The following is a 22,729-nucleotide window of genomic DNA, read 5'->3' on the forward strand; positions in this document are numbered from 1 at the left end:
AAATAACCCCATTAAAAAAGTGGGCAAAGGACATGAACAGACACTTCTCAAAAAAGACATAAATGTGGCCAACAAACATAAGGAAAAAAAGCTCAGCATCACTGATCATTAGATAAATGCAAATCAAAACCACAGTGAGATACCCTCTCACACCAGTCAGAATGGCTATTATTAAAACGTCAAAAAACAACAGATGCTGGTGAGGTTGTGGAGAAAAGGGAACACTTATACACTGTTGGGAGTGTAAATTACTTCAACCATTGTGGAAAGCAGTATGGTAATTCTTCAAAGACCTAAGAAGAGAACTACCATTTGACCCAGCAATCCCTGGAGTGGGAATATACACAGAGGAATAGAAATCATTCTACCATGAAGACACATACACAAGAATGTTCATTGCAGCACTATTCATAACAGCAAAGACATGGAATCAACCGAAATGCCTGTCAATGACTGACTGGATTAAAAAAATGTAGTACATATACACCATGGAATGCTATGCAGCCATCAAAAGAACGAGATCATGTCTTTTGCAGTAACATGAACAGAGCTGGAGGCTATTATCCTTAGCAAACTCAAACAGGAACAGAAAACCAAATACCACATGTTCTCATCTATAAGTGGGAGCTAAATAATAAGAACTTAAGAACACAAAGAAAGAAACAACAAACACTGGGGTCTACTTGAGGGTGGAGGGTGGGAGGGGGGAGAGGAGCAGAAATGATAACTATTGGGTACTAGGCTTAATATTGGTTGATGAAATAATATTTACAACAGCCCCCCATGAAAGATGTTTACCTATATAATAATCCTTCACAGGTACCCCCAAACCTAAAAGTTAAAAATAAAATTAAATAAATAAAATTTAAAAAAACTTATGTCCATGCAGAAACCTGCATATGGATGTTTATAGCAGCTTTATTTATAATTGCCAAAACTTGGAAGGAACTAAAATCTCCTTCATTCAGTAGGGAAATGGATAAACTATGGTATATCCAAATAATGAAATATTATTCAAAACTAAAAAAGAAATGAGCTATCAAGCCACGAAAAGACATGGAGGAACCTTAACCGCAAGTTACTAAGTGAAAGAAGTCAATCTGAAAAGGCTACATACTGTATGATTCCAACTATGTAACATTTGAGAAAAGGCAAAAATATGAAGATAGTAAAAAGATCAGGGGTTGCCAGGATTTATAGGGGAGGGAGAAACGGATAGGCAAAAACACAGAGGATTTTAGGACAGTGAAAATACTCTATATCACACTATAATGGTGAATATACATCATTATATATTTGTCCAAACCCATGGAATGTACACCAAGAGTGAACCCTACTGTAAACTATAGACTTTGGGTAATAAGGATATGTCAATATAGGTTCATCAATTGTAACAAACGTTACACTCTGGTGGAGGATGTTGTGATGGGGGGGGTTGGTGCCTGCATGGGGCAGGTGGCATATGAGACACTTCTGTAGCTTCCTCTCAATGTTGCTGTGAACCTAAATCCTCTCTAACAATGTGATCTTTCTAAAAAAAAAAAAAAAAGGTAGGGAGATTATTAAAATGTTTATTTCAATGCAGAGATTTGGGATTCTCAGAAATCTCTAATATGGGAAATTAGTATGTAAAATATATCATATTTCCAATCAGCTAAGAAAGAATACACAATCAGTGGTATTGAGGCAGTTCTACATACATATTGAAATAAATAACATATCCTATTTCATTCAATACAATTTCAAAACAATTGATATCTTTACTAACGTAGGACAATGTTAACATAGATGCAGGGGACAGGGTGGAGCAAGATGTGTTATGCAAGAAGGTGTGCTTTGGTTGTTAAATACAATTGGGCATTGTGGTCAGAAAATGTGGCCTGTACAGTTTTATAAGTTAATACATTTGTTAGTATATTCTTTGTGGCTTAAATCATGGTAAATTTTTTTCTAAATGCTATGTGTGTATTTTTTAAATGTATAAATTTACTTGATGAAAATGTTTCTGTACCTTGACACATACACCACACACATATATATTATACACACACATAAAATATATATATACCCACTTATATGTAGGTACGTATAAATACACACATGTATGTATGTATATATGTATATATATGTATGTATGTATAATCAAGCTTCTAAACTGGTTATTCGATTCCTTTCTGTATTAATTACTTGTTCTACCAATTTGATAGGTGTACTCCTGAAAGGAATATTTTAAATTTTCCTACTATGAATATTGATTCTTCCTTGTATTTTTAAGCTTATATACTTGACTGTCAGGCCTATAAATTGGTTATTCAGTTCCTCCTTATTTTACCAATTTAATGTGTACTCCTAAGGGAAATATTTTTTTTTTTTTTTTGAGACAGAGTCTCGCTCTGTCGCCCAGGCTGGAGTGCAGTGGCACAGTCTCGGCTCACTGCAAGCTCCGCCTCCCGGGTTCACGCCATTCTCCTGCCTCAGCCTCTCCCAGTAGCTGGGACTACAGGCGCCCGCCACCACGCCCGGCTAATTTTTTGTATTTTTTAGTAGAGACGGGGTTTCACCATGGTCTTGATCTCCTGACCTCGTGATTCGCCCGCCTCGGCCTCCCAAAGTGCTGGGATTACAAGCGTGAGCCACCGCGCCCGGCTCCTAAGGGAAATATTTTAAGTCTGCCTACTATGAATTCTTTCTTGTACTTTTTGGCTTTTCTATATATATTTCAAAGCTTTACTTTATGGGCATAAAAGTTTTTAAAGTATATCATGGAGTACTTATATATAATAAATATTTTAAAATCTCTGTAACAAATACAATGTACCTCACTTCAAATTCTATTGTTTCAGATACTAGCAATGCAATATCAATTGTCTCATTATTATTTTATTAATAAATATTTTTCCATTTTTCTTTGTGTTCACCATTCTGTATCATCTTGTTCCTGGTGTGTCTTTTATATAGATTATGCAAAGATTTTTAAGCCAATCTAGGAATCTTTGATTTGATTAAATAATTTAATACATTGATATTTATTAAAATTCCTGCTCTGTCTGGACTTGTTTCTGGTATCTCCTTTTGTTTTCCATTTCTCATGCTCTCTCATGTGATGCCTTTAATGTGCTATTCTTAACTTGGTAATTTAACTAAATATTACTTACTTTTTGGTATTATGTTTCTAATTATTTGGAAGTAACACACTTATATTCTAGAGACTACTTTTAAATTTTCAACACATATGTTAATACTTTTCCATCAATATCACAGATCACTACCCATGTTACTTCCCCCCAATAAAAATTACAAAAAGTTTGCTTAACACATATCTTGCTCTTAGATTTTTCACTTTATCTTTATCCAATCTATCCGTATATTCAAATTACTTTACCTTCCAATTAACTAATTCTCTAATTTGCTCTATTCTTTCTATTATGCAACCCCGTCTACTTTCTTGAAAGTTAAAAAACTATATTTTGGGCTGGGAACATTTTCATTAAACTTTACATTTAGAAGTAATTGTAGACTCATATTCAGTTGTTAGAAATAATATAAAGAAATCCCATGTACATTTTATTCATGTTCCCCCATTGGGAATATTTTGCAAAACTACAGAAGAATATCATAATCAGGGTATTCATATTGACAAAATCAGGATATAGAACATTTTGATCACAATAAGAATCCCTGATGTTGTTGTATTGTTTCATTCACTTTCCTCATTTCCTTACTCCATCCCTGACACCCACAAATCACAAATAAAAATTTTGTCACTATTTTATAAATGTAATCACACAATCATATAATACATAAACTTTTCATTTGGCTTTCTTCACTCAGCATATTTCTCTGGAAATTCATCTAGATTTTTGCATGGATTAATAGCTTATTTTTTTTAACTGCTGAATAGTATTCTCTGTCATGGATGCACCCCATTTGTTTAATGATTCAGCCACATCTGGGTTGTTCCTAGTTTTTACTATTGTAAATAATACTGCTAGAAACATCATGTACAAGTTTTTGTGTTAACATAAATCTTCATTTCTCCGGGATAAGTGTTCAGGAGTGTGAACACTGATATTCAGTAGTTGCATATCTACTTTAAAATAATGTTGGCTCACACCTGTAATCCCAGCACTTTGAGAGGCTGAGACAGGCGGATTGCTTAAGCCCAGGAGTTCCAGACCAGCCTGGGCAACATGGTGAAACCCTATCTCTACAAAAAATACAAAAACTGGCCTGGCCTGGTGGCTCATGCCTGTAATCTCAGCACTTTGGGAGGCCAAGGCAGGCAGATCATGAGGTCAGGAGTTCAAGACTAGCCTAACCAACATGGTGAAACCCTGTCTCTACCAAAAATACAAAAATTAGCTGGGCATGGTGGTGCATGCCTGTAATCCCAGCTACTCGGGAGCCTGAGGCAGAAGGATCATTTGAACCCAGGAGACGGAGGTTGCAGTGAGCTGAGATTGTGCCACTGCACTCCAGCCTGGGTGGCAGAGCAAGACTCCATCTTAAAAAATAAAAAAATTAAAAAAATTAGCCAGGCATAGAGCATCACGTGCCTGTAGTCCCAGCTACTTGGGAGTCTAAGTTGGGAGGATCCCTTGAGTCCAGGGAGGTAGAAGCTGCCGTGAACCAAGATCATGCCACTGCACTCCAACCTGGGCCGCAGAGTAAGACCCTGTCTCATAAATAAATAAATAAATGTAAAAATAAAATAGAATAATTTGTCAAAGCGTTTTCCAGAGTGATTGGACCATTTTATATTCTCACCCGCAATGCATGAGTGATTCAGTCTCTCTTCATCCTCACCATCATTTGGTGGTCTCAGTTTTATTTTAGCCATTCGGATAGGTGTGTAGTGATTTCTCATTGTGGTTTTAATTTGTATTGCTCTAATGGCAAATGGTTTTGAACATCTTTTCATGTGCTTATTTACCATCGGTATACACTCTTATGTGAAATGTCTCTTCTTGTCTTTTACCTATTTTCTAATTGCATTTAGGTTATTAGAGGGAGTGTTGGTTAATTTGTTTTGTTTATACAAGTAGTCTCCCCTTATCTTGCAGGTATTCATTCTAAGACCCCCAATGGATGCCTGAAACTATATACAGTACCAAACCCTACTTATACACAAACTTCTTCTTTTCCTCTTCACAATTTCATGAAGCTTCATTCTTACTGTATATTTTAGCAATCTCAGCCTATGACGTTTTTCTTTCCCTATTAAGGAGAGCACTTTCACCTTTTTACTTAAGCACGTTAAGGCTTCTCTTTGGCATATCTGAATTGCCAGAATCACTACTTTTGCATTTACGGGCCATTACTAAGTCAAATAAGGGTTACCTGAACTCAAGCACTGAGATACCACAACAGTCAATCTGATAACTGAGACTGCTACTAAGTGACTGACGGGTGGGTGGAATAGACAGTGTGGGGACGCTGGACAAAGGAATGATTCACACCTCACCCAAATCGAGTGGGACAGGGTCAGACTTAATAATGCTACTCAGAATGATATGCAATTTAAAACTTATGAATTGTTTATTTCTGGAATTTTCTGTTTAGTATTTTTGGGCCAGGTTGACCATGAGTAACTGAAACCACAGATAAGAGGGGGCTACTACACTGCTGAGTTTGAGAGCTCTGTATTCTATAAATAGATCTTATCCATTTGTTAGATGTGTGCTTTGAAAATATTTTCTCCTACCCAGTAACTTGTCTTCTAATCTTTTTAATACAGTCTTTCACAGAACAAAAGTTTTTAATTTTGCTGAGGTCCAATTTATCAATATGTCCTCCTATAGACTGTGCTTATGCTGTCAAGTCTAAGTGTAACTCTAGATCTCTAGGAACTTTCCTTAGAATTTCCTTGTTTTTAAGTTTTGTTTTTTAAAATTTACATCTATAACTTTTATTGACAAATATTATATTTATGATGTTCAATGTGATATTTTGATATACATTGTGAAATGACTAAACCATGCTGATTAACATATTTGTTACCTCACATACTTATCATTTTTGTTTGTGGTAAAAACATCTAAAATCTACTCTGTTAGGAATTTTCAAGTATACAATACATTATTATTAACTACAGCCACTGTGCTATAAAATAGAGCCCAGAATTTATTCCTTCTAACTGAAACCTCATGTCGTTTGACCAACATCTCCCAATCTTTCTCCTCACACACTCCACCCTCAACCCCTGATGTGTTAGGCCACTCTTGCATTGCTATAAAGAAATACCTAAAACTGGATAATTTATAAAGAAAAGAGGTTTAATTGGCTTATAGTTCCGCAGGCTATACAAGAAGTGTGGCACTGGCATCTGCTCAGCTTCTGGGACGGCCTCAGGGAGCTTTTACTCATGACAGAAGGTGACGTGGGAGCAGGCATGTTTCATGGCAAAAGCAGGATGGGCAGAGGGGCACAGGAGTAGGTGCCACACCACTTAAACAGATCTCATGAGAACTCACTCCTATCGTGAGGCCAGCACCAAGCCATGAGGGATCTGCCACCAGGACTCAAACCCTTCCCACCAGGCCCCACCTTCAACACTAGGGATTACACCTCAACATGAGATATGGAGGGGACATCCACACTATATTTTCTGGTACCCAGTTCAATTTTTTTAGATTTCCCATATATGTGACATCATTAAATCTGTGATATACTTTAAGTTAATTTTTGTACAAGGTGTGAGTGAGGTCGAGCTTTGGTTTTCTGCCAATGGATATCCAAATGCTCTAGCAGCATTGATAGTTGAAAAAGCTATCCTCCCTCCATTGAACTACTTCCATACTTTGACAACCCTCATGAATGGGATTGGCACCCTTAGAAGAGGCCCAAGAGAGCTCCTTTGCCCTTTCCGTGTGAAGACACATAGAGAAGCCACCATCTACGAATCAGAAAGTGGGCCCTCACCAGACACCAAATCTGCCAGGCACCTTGATCTTGGACTTCCAGCCTCCAGAACTATGAGAAATAAATTTCTATGGTTTATAAGTCACCTAATTTATAGTATTTTCAGTATAGCAGCCAGAAGGTACAAAGATAGCAGATTACATTGATTTTCTAACTGGATTATCCTTGTATCTCTGTAAGAAACCTGACTTGGTCGTAGTGTATAAGTTTTTTTTTTATTTCTGAATTCTGTTAATTTTGTTAGGTTTTTTTGTGTCTATATTCATAATGTAATGAATTTTATCTGTAGTTTTCCTTTTTTGTACAGTTTTTGTCTGGTTTTGGCAAAAGGGTAAAACTAGCTTCATAAAATAAACTGGAAAGTATTTCCTCCACTTCTGGAAGAGAGTGTATAGAATTAGTATTGATTATTTTTAAAATATTTGATGATAATCTTCACTGAATTGGTTTGGGCCAGAAGATCTTTTCTCGGGAAGTTTTCAAAATGCAAATTCAATTCAATTATATACTTCATGTTCCATGAATTGTCCAATTTGTATTTTCAAAGACTTTGTCTATTTCAATTAAGTTGTCAATTATGTGTATAGAGTCATCCCTAGTATTCCCTTATTATTCTTTTGATGTCTGCAGTCTATGGTGATGTCCCATTTCATTCCTGTTTTTGAATTGAGATTATGTATGTATGCAATTTTTTTATCCAATAACATATCAATCCACCTGTTTTCAATTTGGGGCTACTAGAAATAAACCTCACTTGCCAAACTTTTTTCCAAAATGGTTGGACCATTTTGCATTCCCACTATTAGTATATAAAAGTTCTAATTGCTCCAAATCTTCACCAACACTTGTTAAAGTCAGTCTTTTTAACTTTAGACATTCTAATGAATGGGTAGTGGGTTTAGCTGTATTTCCCTAATGATATTGAGCAGCTATTCATTCACTTACTTTGCCACCTATACATCTTCTTATGAAAAGTGTCTATTCAATTATGTTGTTTATTTATTGAATTGTGTTTTTCTCTTCTTATCATAGTGTTTTAACAAAAGTATTCTTTATATATAATAGACAGGAGTCCTTTTTCAGATATATAGTCTATCTTTGGTTTGCCTTTTCATTTTCTTAACAATGTCTTTTGAAGAACAAATGTTTAATTTTAAATAAGTCCATTTTATTGATTTTTTACAGTTTATATATTTCTGTCATATTTAAGAAATACTTTCCAAACCCAAGCTCACAAAAATTATCTCCTACACTCTCTTTGAGAAGAAAAAAGGTTTTACATTTAGGTAATAATTCATTTCAATTTACACCAATACTGCACTGCCTTTTCTTTTACTTATAACTGATTTAATGACTGTTGAAGTCAGGTAGCATATATAATTGAACATATTAATAGTATTGAGTTTTCCTATGCACAAATAAGAATACATCTCTTCATTTATTTAGATATTCTTTAATTTTTTCAAGAGCTTTTATACTTTTTAGTATAGGGGTCTTATATATCTTTTCAAAATTTAATTCCTAAGTATTTCATATTTTAATACCATTATAAATGGTACTTTTACTATTTTAATTTCTGATGGTTGTTTGCTTGAACATAAATATGTAATTGATTACCTGTTACATAAATAGGTAATTGTAAAAGATACCTTGCATCTAAAACCTTAATTAACTTATTATTTCTTGGATATTTTTTGTAGATCTCCTCTAATTTTTTACGTAGACTAAAAATTGTTAAGATGTCAATTCTGCCTAACAGCACCTATAAATTCAACACAATACCAATCAAAATTACAGCAGATATTTTTATATGAAAATTAACAAAATGATCCTAAAATTTATATGAAAATGAAAAGGATCTAGTACATATAATTCTTAAAACCCCCAAACAACCCAAATAAAAATGGGCAACATATTTGGACAGACACATTACCAAAGATACATGGAAGGCAAATAATCACAAGAAAAGAAAATTCGTCGCATTAGAGATCAGGGAAGTATAAATTAAAATAACAATGAGATATCATTACAAACCTATTAGAACGGCTAATGGGTTTCTGGCTAAAAAGACTGTCAATACCAAGTTTGGGTGAGGATATGGAACAACTGGAACTCCTATACACTGTTCACAGAAATGTAGAATTATACATCCACTTTAATAGCTAGTTTATTTAAAATTTTAACATATACCTACCATATAGTTCAGTCAATCCACTCCAGGTGTTTACACAAGAAAAATGAAAGCACATAGCCATATGGAATATAACTCAGCAATAAAAAGAAATAAAAAATTGGTAACATGCTGCAACATGGATGAATATTAAAATCATTAGGTTAATAATTATTAACTTAAAGATGTTAAAGAGGATATACCAAAAAGAAGTTGCATAGTGTGTGATTCCATATACATGAAACTTTAAAAAATGAAACCTAATCCATAGTGACAAAAACTCCATCAGTCATTGCCTGAAGATGCAGACGGAGTAAGGAGAAGAGGAATTACAAACAGGCTTCTAGATAGTAGGAAGGTCGTATGAGGAGCCTGTTCCAACTGAGACAATGCATTTTAAGGTACCTTCCAGGAAATTCCGAACTATTTTCACTACATATGCTGTGGTTTGAATGTGGCCCCTTCAGAATTCATATGTTGCCAATCTGAGGGGGTTTATAAGTGAGGTCTTTAAGTGATGATTAGACCAAGAAAGCTGCTCCCTCATTAATGGGATTAGAGCCCTTTTAAAAGAGGCTTCATAGAGTGTTGGGCTAGCTTGCCTTCTGCCTTCTGCCATACAAGGACAAAGTAAGAGGGCCCTCACCAGACCAAATGCCAGCACCATGATCTTGGACTTCCCAGCCTCCAGAACTGTGAGAAATAAAGGCATTGTGTAATAGCAGCAGAAAAACTAAGACAACACATCATTGACTCTGTGTCACTGACTACATACAGGTGCAAAGAAGATGCCACCATTCGTAATAAAGAGATTCTGTACACAAAGGAGAAAGTGTCTCCCTCAGCACTGTTTCTTATTTTCCAGCACTCTTATGCATTTATTGTTTAAATACTTTTTCAGCTATTTCAAAATGATTTTGAGAGGGAGAAGAGGAAAATGCGTATGCTTAGTTAACCAGAATTGCAAATTTTCTTTACTCAGATTTTTAGCTATTTATTGTATAAGCCATTTCCTTGTATAAACGTTGACAAAATTCTTAACTACATTCACATAATTTACTATTTAAAGAAACCCAGTGGGTGAACTATTTTGCAAATACTGATTTCCTAGGTGCTCTTTAAAATTATTTTTAGTAATTTTTCTTTTGAGGTAATTTTAAATTATAGAAAAAGTATAGGAACAATACAAATAATTACTTATTCCATTCACATAGAGACCACATTCAAATTTTGTCAACTTCCCCAATAATCTCTTTCATAACAGAAGTATTATATCTAGAACCATATTTTGCACTTAGTTGCCATATCCCTTCAGTCTGAGGCCTCTCTTGACCCTCATGACTTTAACATTTTTGAAAACTCTAGAAAAGTTACTTTATAGATTTTCTCTATTAGCTTTATGAGATATTTTCTCATTATTCAGTTCAGGTTATACATGATTGTCAGGAAAATCACAAAACAATGCTGTGTTGTTTTAAATGCATCCTATCATGGGCATACAATATTGCTTTATCCCATCACTTGAACGAAGTAGTGTCTGCCCGGTTTCTTTATTGTAAACTTACTTTTTCCCTTTGTAATTTACAAGTATTTTGTAGGAAGATACTTAGAGATTATGTAACATCTTATTGTTTATCCAACTTTTACCCATTAATTTTAGTACTGATTAATGTTTCTTGCCTGAATTATCTTTCAGGTGGTTGCCAAGCAGTGATTTTCTAATTCCATCATCCTTCTACTTTTATTAGTTGGCATTCTACTATAAGGTAAAGCTTCTCTTCTCCCCATGAATTGAGCACATTCCACATTCCATTAGATCCCAGTGAAGTAAAATATTCCTGTTTTATTCAGTAAAATAATCTGTTACTATCATTCTTTATTTTGACCCTCAAGTCGTCTTAGGGGTAGGCACCTCCTCTGTGTCCTTTGATACATACCTACTATTCCTTGAGCGCTTCCTTACTTTTTGACATATGATACTCCAAACCTTGCTTAGCCCCAAACCTGGAATCAACCATTTCTTCAAGGACACCTGGTTCTACTTAATGGAGAATGGTATTTAGAAACCAAAATGTGGATGCTAGGTATGCTCATTGCTACCAGGATGTTGCTATTCCCAGGCCCTTCCAGTAGACAGAGCTGAGAAGAAAATGTAGGCATATGCACTTAAGTATATGTAAATACATACAAATCTATATTTGTTTCTATTACATCTATACCTATTTCTATTATTGAAAGCCATGAGATCACACCAACACCTCCTATTTCAATCCAACACAACAAGGTTCATTCTAGCATTCCCTATACTATCTCTGTGACTCCTATGTCCATCAGTAAGAAGGCTGACTTGAATATATATATTTTTCAATATATTTAATTATTTTCTGAATACTCTGCCCCCACCTTGTATGTAACAAATCTTCTGACCCTGCCAGGCCACTGCCCACTCAGCCCCTTTCTTTAATCGTGCTCCGATAATTTCCAGGTGAACTCCCAACTTAGCTGTCCTTGTCATATGGGTCTTAGCTGTTCTCTTTGTTTGGTTCATGGCTTCTTAATTGAATTATGAAAAAAAGGGAGGAAAGCCTATGTTATTTTTGTAGCCTCATATTTCCATTGATCACATTCTCTTAAGAGAGACCCACAAACATTAAAATACTATTTTTTTCATTTTTTGTGATGAGGTCTCACTCTGTTGCCCAGGCTGGAGTGCAATGGCACAATCTTGGCTCACTGCAATCTCCACTTCCTGGGTTCAAGCAATTCTCCTGCCTCAGCCTCCTGAGGAGCTGGGATTACAGGTGTGCACCGCCATGCCTGGCTTAATTTTTGAATTTTTAGTAGAGATGTGGTTGCACAGCGTTGGCCAGGCTGGTCTTAGGTCTCGAACTCCTGACCTCAAGTGATCCAGCTGCCTCAGCCTCCCGAAGTGCTAGGACTACAGGCATGAGCCATCATGCCCGCCCAAAATATTATTTCTTTTTTCAAATTTATTGATGCCATATTGGTATACATACATATTATTATTTCTAAGGTTATCTAGTGATTTACTGAATTGATTTTGAGTCACTTTATTAAGCTATTTAAAAGCTGCATGAAAATAAAATACATTAAGGCAGAAATGAAAAGTAAATGGGCTGGTAATAGAAACATGTTATTTAAAGTAACATTTTAAAAAACCGTTTTGAAGTAAATCAATGACAACACTTGGACTCTGGGCAAAATTTTATAAAATGGAACTGCTTTCTTTGTCTTCTGCCTCCTCTAAATGCTCTGAGATCATAAAGATTAATTCAAATTTTGATATAGGAAAAGTCTTCATAACTTTGAGCACTGGGGAAGATCACCTGACAATCATTACTCCAAAAAATATATTTACAATATTTAAGTTGAACGTATTATAAGTACCAAGATTATATTTTGTTACTTCTCTAATAAAAGCATTTTCCTAATCATTTTTATTAAAATGACATCTTTATCTTTATTAATGACAAATTATTTTTAAACATTAAAATATCTTTCTGGAGGGGAATTTTACCTCTGGCCATAAATGAGTAACTAGTATCCTTCTTATCCCCAAACCACTGCCCTGAACAATCATAAGCCTGCCTAAATTAGACAAAATATTCCTTTTCATGTATCAAACAATAGGTAGCCCAAGGCTGTGATCCTTATGAGAGGGGGAACAACCAAAGGAGATCTCCACAGACACTACAGCTCTCTGATAAAAGCAAGGGGAATTTTTTAGGTATGATCAGGGAGGTCAATAAAGTGAAATAATGGGCTTTCTGAGGGTTGGCAGCAAATTGGAGTTCAGGGTTGCACACACGGCTGGAAGATGTGCAGTGGGGTACCAGAGAAGAGCAAGCTGGACAACAGCAAAATATATAAGTGATGCAGGCTTTGACCGTAAGTTTGATAAGTCCATTTCATAACATATATGCCAAATCAGTTAATGCAAATTTACACCATGTGAGTAGAAGCACTTTGAGTGGAACAGAGAAGGTGATAGAGCGATTCCATTCTATTTGGAGTAGGTCATACCACACTTAGAGAAAGGTAGTGACTTCGGTCTGCCACATCTTCAGTACACAGATTTAAAAATTCTATGGTGATTTTATGAAGATCTCTGCTATTCGGCTTCTTAATAACTTAAGATTTCACACTCTTGTGAGTGTGATCAGGCCTGAACTAAGATATATAACTGCCCTGAGCACCCTTCCAATCAATAATAACGGGAGAAACTAAAAGTTTCTATTTCTTTACATAAAATGTGTGTGTGTATACAAACACACATGGAATATATATATTCCACTATATATAATATCTATATATATAACAAATATATATCTTGTAAGACGTAAACCATTACATCTTACAAAAATTAGAAAGTTTGTGAAATGTATTTTTCATCTTACACCTTCATATTATTTAATCAGAATATCATTGCCCAGAATTCTGCAATGATTTTTAGGCATAGTTTTGTAATGCTTCAAAACATCTTCAATGAAATTTAAAAGTAGTACAAATTTATTCACCTGAGTCAGCTGGAAACAAAATTAATTTCAATTTAAAATTAATTTCGAAACACCATACTGCATGTAACACTTTCATAAGCATCTCAAATCATAAAATATTAGCAATTAACGAAGTAAGAAATAAACTAAGTGAACAAAGTAGGTAAATAGGCCCTACAGGTAAAAAAGAGGACACAAGTATTCTCCATATCAGTGAATAGGTTACTTTTTGCTATTGTTTTAAATAACATTCATGGATTATCTTTAAAGTATCTCATACCGATTAAGTTTTCTTAAAACATTCCTAACTTAAACTATCCACAAGGGGGACATATTGTCAGGTGCTGCATATTTTCCAAACTGAAAGAAGCCTGTGTCAGCTACACTGACTCAACACAACAAAGCATAGATGACAAGACATGGAGCTGCCAATTTCAATTTGTGAGTGGTGAAAGGAGACTTTAGCCCAGTTTCTCAAAATGTGGTCCAGAAATTAAAATTGTAGCAAACATTTGTGCTGCTTCTTAATACGTTCAGATTGCTGGGCACCTCCTCTGACCCAAATCAATTCCTGTGAAAACTATTGAGTAAGGTCCTAGAAGAGAATGGACGGTCTCTAGGTCAACAATGTCCATTTCGCAGGTGGCACTGGTTTCCTAACATGAAACAAGATAGGCTACACGCTAGTAAAATCTTCCAATTTTGTGAAATACGTATAATTGTACTCTCAAAATCAAGCTCTATCATGATCAAAATTGTTGCATAAGGAACTGTGTTACATCCAGCTTTTAGTAAAAAAGAATTTATTATCCATTTTTCTCCCTTCAATTATTTAAAGTGAACATCAAACCTTAAAAATGCACTACTCATCACTGCAATCTAAGCTAATGCCAGTGTATGTCACACGTATTCAATAAAATACGAAGCATGGTAGTGCTTGTTTTTTGGTGAGGGGACCTAAAGCTTTTATGAGACATGTTGCTATCACTTAAAATTCTTCAGCGCAGAACTTGCTGGTGAGCATTAAAAGGTGGGGATTAGGGGGCACTTGATAAATATCCATTTTAGTTTACTTTCTAATTCTGTAGAAAGTTCACATATATTCCTAATTTTATTATTATTACTTGGAAAGAGTCTTGGGGATTTTAAAATAACAAATTAAAACAGTATTTATTAAAAACAATTCATTTATTCTCCCAGGCTAATTGTACTTTATACTCTAGGAGAGTAGGGAGAAAACACACACTCTAAATGTATTTATTTTATGATTCTTTCGATGCAATTAATACACCGCGTTGCAGAAGGTTTTATGCTTCTGCCTTTAAAAAAATTATATAGAATTATGTATAACCAATAATCATTAAACTAAAGGCAAAGAAAAGAAATCTAGTAGCTCCATCAATTTTATTTCGCTCTTGCATGGATTGCCTTTGTTGACATTTTTGGCAGAAAAAAGCATCAATGCAATTGTAGGACTCTGTACCCCACAATGCGAGCTTCGATTGAAACAATGGTCATATCGTCCAAGACGGACCATCGTTAAAGTTGGGCAGAAAAACTTAGGAGATCTTACAAATCTTGTTATGTGAAACCCGTCCTCCCAAAAGACCTATTGGACCACACCTTTGTCCTCTGCGCCCTTTTTTTGCAGGGTCATTAACTCGCATTATTTTTTTGTTCTCCGCAGTTCTCACTTGCTTCTCTTCAGTCTTTGCTAGGTTTTCCGCGATCTCCAGTGCAGCCCCTTCCACTTGCCGCGATTCTGCCTCTCTCAGACACTGACACGTAACCTCCTCCCCATACCAAGCCTTCACCCCAGACCAAGCTGTTAAGAACAGCTGCACCTGCTTCTGGGAGACGTGGGGGGCGGGGGCGAGGCGGGAGCACCTCGACCCTCCCGCGAACTCTCGCCGCCGGTCAGTGCCCCCTGAACTGGATGGGACCAAGGGAGTCCCTCCGCAGGGGCCTCCACTTCTGACTACGGCCCGCACGCCCCACCCCTGCCCAGCACCCTGGCAACCCGCGGGACGCTTTGCTGGTGCCAGCCTTCAATCTCTAGTTCTCATTTTCTCGTGTCCTCGCGCTCTTCCTTCTACTGTATTTTGGTCTTCAATTCTTTAATGGCGAGAGAGGGGGGAAAAAAAACAGCTCGGACCTATAGTCTTCTTCCATAAATACGTGTGTGCTTTTCAGAACCTTTCTCCGTCCCTTTCTCCTGCTAACACGTGGGGTCTGCAGTGCAAAGGACTCTCCTTTCGTCCAGTGACCAAATGGCAGTCTCTCAGTTTGCCAGTTTCATTCATCACGCCCGCACCGACTGAAGCCTACTCCTCACCAGTTCAGCTTTCTTCCAGTTAATCGTATTAACTGCTAAGCACCTCCTCCACCTTTTCGGGTTCTATTACCGCCCTCATTAAAAAAAAAAGAGAAAGAAAGAAAAAGAAAGAAAGAAAGAAAGAAAGAAAGAAAGAAAGAAAGAAAGAAAGAAAGAAAAGAAAAAAAGAAAATCCAACACGAACAAGCAAGATAGCGTGAATTCAAAAAAGAAAGTGTGCGTGTGCAACACAGTCTGAGTGTGTGCATCCGTATGCGTCGCCTGCCTCAGCCTGCTCGGGTCCTGAACATGTAGCTGAGAGGTGCAGGACAGTCAGAGGGCTAAAACTTCCCCTGCCAGGCTGAGGCTGGGCCCTCCCGAGCTCACCTGTCCGCGTTCAGGTAACTGGCTAAGTGCCCTCCCGGCCGCGTTCCAGGACACCCGGCCGGGACAGAGCGAACGCCAGTGCATCCCAGGGCGCCCTCTCCCGCGCGTTCGTTCTCTCGCCCTCCTTCCCTGGGAGGGGTGGGATTGAGAGTGTTCTGTTTTCATTACTGCACCCCTTCCCCTAAAGACAGCGGGACTGCCCTCCTCCACAGCTCCTTACCTCAAACAGGGGACCAATCTTGTTCTTCTCCAGATAAGCCTGGATCCGGGTTTGCGGATGAGACGCCATGGGGAACAGACGGGACCGCGGAGAGAGTGCAGGGAGAACGCGCGGCTGTGTGCGCCTCCGCTGGGGACAACCCTCGTTTTACCCGGACTGGGGCCGGGACAGGAGCTCCGGAGCCTCCGCTGCCCTGCGTGGCTGGCTCGGCCCCGGCCGCGGGCGTGGGTGGCAGCCCGGGGAGCTACGCGCGCGTGGGGCGCTGAGAGCCGGAAGCCTGGGCGCAGCGCCGCCAACTCAGACAACTCCGAGGCGAGGGGAGAACTCATTCATCGCGTTCTCCGCCTCGCGCCCACCCTCGCCGCTCTCCGTAGCGCCCGGCGCAGTGGGGAAATTCGAGGCAGAGGTTCCTTTCTCCTCTGGGCGGCAGCAGCAGGAATCAGGGGGCGGGAGGCGGGCTGTGTCGAGGGGCGCACGCGGGCGGACAGGGGCCGCGGGGCTCGAACTCGCCACCAGCGTGTATGCGTGCGTGCGTGTGTGTGTGTGTCCGTGCGCGCGCGACTGTGTGTGCCTCCTTTCCCAGGTGACGGGAACAAACAGCCCGGGCTGCTCCCCGAGACTGCTCGCTCTACCAGCCGCTCCCTAGCTACAGCGCCGCTTAAAAAGCCAATGGTGAAGGTGCTTCTTTCAAAGTGCACATAAATCTGGTGCTTGTTGGCTACTCCTTGGCAGCTACAAATGCAGTTCGAAAGGGGATCGTCCCCACCGCCCCTTCTGAGCCTCTCCTCAGCACCTTCTGCCCTGCCTGCTCTAGCGCAGGGGTTGAGAAGGGCAGAGTTGTGAGCAGGTGCGTGGGTTTAAGGGTTTGCCGCGGAAAAGAAGTTGCCTTCCTCTTCAAAATCTGGTTTGGCCTGGAGCAAGTCGACGGGTGAACGCAGCCTGAGAACCCAGCTGAAAACTCTCAAAGTGCAGGAGCTCAAAGGCTGGAACCAGCCTTTCAGCATTTGACAGGGAGAAGAGAAATGAGTGAGCCAGCCCGCCCCCCTCCTCTAAAGTTGGCCTTCCTAATCCACGCCTTGAGTCATGTCTGTATACCTGTAACTGCATCTCAGACACCACACTATCCCACTTAACAATGTTTCCCCTAGATACTGCCTGAGCTGCTCAAATTTAGCGAATACCTTTCTTATTATGCAGGGATTTCCGAGTCGAAGATTTGCAGATAGCCCAGGCTTCCTCACAGAGCTCTCTTTCTTGTGAAATAACAATACTAAGGTCCCAATGACAATTTCCCTGGCTCCTAACCATGATGTGCTGCCAAAATTAGATTTATTTCTAATAAATGTAAATTTTTAGAATGATGGAAACAGTTTTCCTGAAAGCTGACTGCAGCAGTATATATTTTTTTCTTTCTTTCTTCACTGTGTTCTGGATTTCTGTTACTCATAGTTTCTTTATTGGTGTTCATGTTTTCCTTCTGTATTTTAAATATGTGGAAACATGTAATAGTTAGATAAGTGTGCAATATCCCAGGAACTATTATTAATTTCATGCATTAAGACATAAGAAATCTGCTAGAATAGCTAGGAGCTTAACCACCCCTGATAACCTGAAATGGACATGATCCAGTATGGAAAGATGTCCACATTAATACTTTTACAATCGGACTCATATGCTGCCTAGGGAGAGTTAAATTAAATAGCAGTGAGGTGTCCAGAGTTGCCTCGTGCTTTCCATTGTGATTCGAAGGTATATTTACTTATGTATTTTTTCATGTATCCAGGAGAAATTAAATACACAGAGTGAATACCAACATTTCTATTTGCTAAAAAGGTATAGTGTAGAGCCATAAGGAAGGCCATCTATGACCCAGCTAAAAAGCCTACTATTTTTGATACTACATAAGGTACCAAGTTGGTACCCTTCCTGAAATCAAGAGTCTTTCTCTTTTAAGAGGCATCAGAAGGATGCTTCTTTAAATGAAATAAAGACACTTATTAAGTCTTCACCATGCTCAGACTATTGCACTTAGGGCTTTGATTAGAAGAGACAAAGCTTCAGCTGGCAAAATATGTGTGTTTTAAAGAGAGAATGAAGCCAAGTGCAAAGGCTCACGTCTGTAATCCCAATTATACGGAAGGATCACTTGAGGCCAGCAATTCAAGACTGGGCAACATAAAAAGACCCCATTTCTAAAACAATTTTTTTTTTTAATTAGCTGGGCATAGTGGTGCACACTTATAGTTCCAGCTACTGAGAAAACTGAGGCAGCAGGATCCTTGAGCTTCAGTTCGAGGCTGCAGTGAACTATGAGTGCGCCGCTGCGTCTAGGCTGGGCCATACAACAAGACTCAGTCAAAAGAAAGAAAGGAAGAGAGAGAGAGAGACAAAGAAAGAAGAGCATCATGAGAATATGCATACCCATTTATGTATGTTAAAACTCTGAGCATCCCAAAATTGCACATTTAAAATTCAGGGAATATTTTCAAAGCTTTTCAAGGTCGACATTAAATGTTACCTCCTTCATAAAGCACTTCTTGGTTCTCTCTACTTATCCCTAAACATGACTTCATTACTACAATAAATATTTTTTGCATAGCTTCTCCATGGCAGACATTATGTTAAGACTGGGAATTCAAAAGTGAAAGGCTTTGTCTTTCTCCTCAGTTGCTTCGTCTTGTTGAGGCAATCGGCATATATATAAATAATGGCATCAGATGCTGGGCTTGGTGGCTCACACCTGTAATCCCAGCACTTTGGCAGACCAAGACAGGAGGATCACTTGAGCCCAGTAATTTGAGACCAGCCTGGGCAGGATAGCGAGACCTCGTCTCTATTAAAAATAAAATAATAGTCTCAGCTACTCATGAGGTTGAGGTAGGAGGATCTGTTGAGCCCAGGAGTTTGAAGTTGCAGTAATTGCACCACTGCACTCCAGCCTAAACAAAGCAAGATTCTACTTCTTTTTTAAAAAAGATAGCATGTACAGAGGCACAGAGACACACAACAGGCTGGTAGTTAAAGATATGTAAAGTATATGTGGAGGAGTATTATTTTCATGTGAGGTTAAAAATGTAAGCAGAGTTCAGCTCACTGTCTTAAATGCCTTGTTAAGAACAATAGACTTACATCTTGTGGATAATGAGAAGTGACTTGTTAGGCTACAGAATCTGTAACAAATGATGGGGTTATTGTTAGGACTTAAGATGTAGGGTTAAAGGGGATGGGATGGATTCCAGACATAGTGAAGGACTAATGTTGATTAACTAAATGAAGGATGAGGTTAGAGGAGGAAATCAAAGATGACACTCTGATTTCTGACATGAAGGTAAGAGATGACAAATTATTTACCCAAGTCACCCAATGTATCATTGGTAGGGCAAGGTTTTAGTTCAGGTTTTTCTAACTCTAAAGCTGAAGCTATTTCTGCTCTCTACCCTGTAACCTGGAAACTAGTCAAAAATTGAGTTTATAGATATTAGCACCCCTCTGTGGGAACAGCTATGTCTCATGACTTGGCACATAGTAGATACTCCAGAAATAGCAATTAAATGAATGAATTGAATTTTAGAATATCAATTCAGTCCAGCTATGTTCTTTCCGTCTAAACTTTGCCTCTGACTCATGGCATTTATACTCTGTTTTGTTTCCTTTAGTCAATTGCATGCATATTTTGGTTCCTCTTTTAAACTGCAAACTCTCTAAAATCATGAACTGTATCTTAATAACTTTCTTATACTTTACAGCGTGTAACGCAGCATATTTTCACATAGTAGGTTCTTCATAAAATAGCTTTAATTAAGATATTATTACTGTATGTTTTAAGATTTGTATTATGTAGTCCCTTTAAAATTGGCTGAAAGGCAACCATTGTCTTGGATTGAATTTATCAACTTTTTCTGCACATATGCCATGGTACCTTTACGATGCTTTCCCCGTTTTTGGCTTGGATACAGCATGAAAAGGCCATTTTCGGTGAGACTGTTTTGACCTCATTGTGTTATAGAAGTGCCTGTCAGCATAATTTACAGATGTACAGAATCCAATTTATAGAATGCACTAAAGCCATTGTCCAACTCCATTTGTAAGACACCTTGCACAGTTCCTTACACAAATAGGTTTCGGAGAGATGAGGGAACAATGGTGAAGTCCAGTTGACCCAATTAGGAAGTATTAGCAACGATATCCATTGAAATTAATTAAATATTGAAGTCAGAGAGCAGAGATGTTCTATATGGATTTCTTGAATTTAGACTTCTATCCCTGAAGCATACTTATCCTCTTTCTGTTTCCGTTTCACCTTGCCACTTTGTAACAAAAAGGGAAAAATATCTTTCCAAGGAACCCAGTGCATATGAATAATCTGGCCGTAAAAGGGAGGTGCACATAGAGAGTTAGTTTTCTTCATTTTTGCCCGAAATGCCTCTCACAACTAATGCAAATGAGCTCACATACAGCATTTACTATGTACTAGGTATTGATAACAGCACTTTATACACTCCCTCAACTCATTTAATTCTCAAAACAACATCATGAAGTAGGTACTACTATTATCCCCGTTTTTTTTAGATGAGGAAACTGAGACACTTACCTGGTAAGTAACTTACCCAAGGTCATAGCTAGTAAGTAGCAGAGTATCTTGAACCCCAATGATGTATTAAATCCCCACTGTCAAGGTTGCAAGAGTACCAATTCAAATACAAATCAGTCTGATTCCCTTTGCTTTGGATTAGTTCTGACCAAGCTGTGTTTTGATGACTAGTTCGACTTCCCCAGTGTGTGGGTATGGGAAAGGAAGTAGTATGGGTAGCAGATAGCAGGGTAACTTTCTGACTCCATACTGAATGAATATGTTATCTCTTGTAAGTTTGAATAATAGCTAATCAACCACCTTGGAACTGACTTTTTTTCTTTTTTGAGATACGGTCTCATTCTGTCCCCCAGGCTGGAGTGCAGTGGCACGATTATAGTTCACTGCAGCCTTGACATCCCAGGTTCTTGCAATCCTCCCACCTCAGCCTCCTGAGTAGCTGGGACTGTAGGTGCATATCACCAAACTCAGCTAATTTTTGTATTTTTTGTAGATACAGGATTTCACCATATTGCCCAGGCTGGTCTCGAACCCCTGGCCTCAAGTGATCTTCCTGCCTCGGCCTCCCAAAGTGCTAGGATTACAGGCATGAGGCTCTGAGCCTTGCCCTGATTCTAACTGTGTGGAAAATATCAACTTACTGGATCTACTAAATTGACAATTCAAATGATGGTGCCAGCTTGTGAAATCCTGCCATTCAGCCTTCTGAAATTACGTTTCTATCTCTTTAATTTCTACCTTTACTTATTAGGTTTTAATATTTATTTTTTTATTTTTTAATATGTGGACTGTATATAAGCAATCTCCATCAAAAAGACTTTATGTAAATGCATTTTATAACATGTTAATTTTTGTTGTTATGAATCATTTAAAGGAAATCTATACATATCAGACTATGTAGATACCCTTGATATTAATTGCCCATAGTCTGTTAAACCTGATATGCTTTTTGCTTATAATTTCCAAGAGCATATTGTCTTGATTTTTCGAGAGTCTTTGTTGGAAGGAAAAAAACAAACCTTGAGCCATGAAAACTGTTATAGGATACTGTAACATGATACTGAATTTATTGGAGAGAAGGAGGAAATAAGAGCAACTAAGCAAACAAAAGATGATCTCGTAAGGCAAAACAATTCTACTTGGTGTGCACCCTGGGGAGTCCAACACTCTGCCTAGGACAGGATGTACTATTGCTCTAGTCTCACTATCAAGGAATAAGCAACAGGGGACCTATTTCTCAAACTCGGATCTCTGTAAATGCCAGCTAATGCTTGTTCATGATGAAGCACATTACAACAACCTCTGCACTAAGGGTTAAAGGTACTTTTAGCAGAATTAGTGGAACCACCATTACCTAGAGGAAATTTAAATTTTAAAAATAAAATAAAATAGAAGGATGACTTAGCTTTCTGCAAAAACATTCTGGAAACTATAATACTCAGTGTAGTCAGCAAAGCTCTTCTTCCAAAGCAGATGTCGTTAGCCCATTACCTATGGATAAGACCCACCCCTCAACACCCAGATGGTCTCAGTCCTGGGAGAGGGATAATTTTGTGATGTCTAAGGATTCGCTAAGTTTCCACGAAGGTCAGGGAAATACACTTACTTA

General features: G+C 38.1%; 1 protein-coding gene across 1 annotated transcript in view; it reads right to left on the bottom strand.

The window, feature by feature from the left end:
• Positions 1 to 17,081, bottom strand: part of C11H8orf34 (chromosome 11 C8orf34 homolog) — a 483,892-nt gene extending 466,811 nt beyond the window's left edge. The window contains 2 exon segments of the mRNA XM_055298752.2: positions 16,530 to 16,646; positions 16,649 to 17,081. Coding sequence (XP_055154727.1) covers positions 16,530 to 16,646; positions 16,649 to 16,858 — 327 coding nt within the window. The 5' untranslated portion in view covers positions 16,859 to 17,081.
• Positions 17,082 to 22,729: the final 5,648 nt, after the last annotated feature.

This window comes from Symphalangus syndactylus, chromosome 11 (assembly GCF_028878055.3).
Source record: "Symphalangus syndactylus isolate Jambi chromosome 11, NHGRI_mSymSyn1-v2.1_pri, whole genome shotgun sequence".
In the NCBI taxonomy this organism is placed as follows: Eukaryota; Metazoa; Chordata; class Mammalia; order Primates; family Hylobatidae; genus Symphalangus; species Symphalangus syndactylus.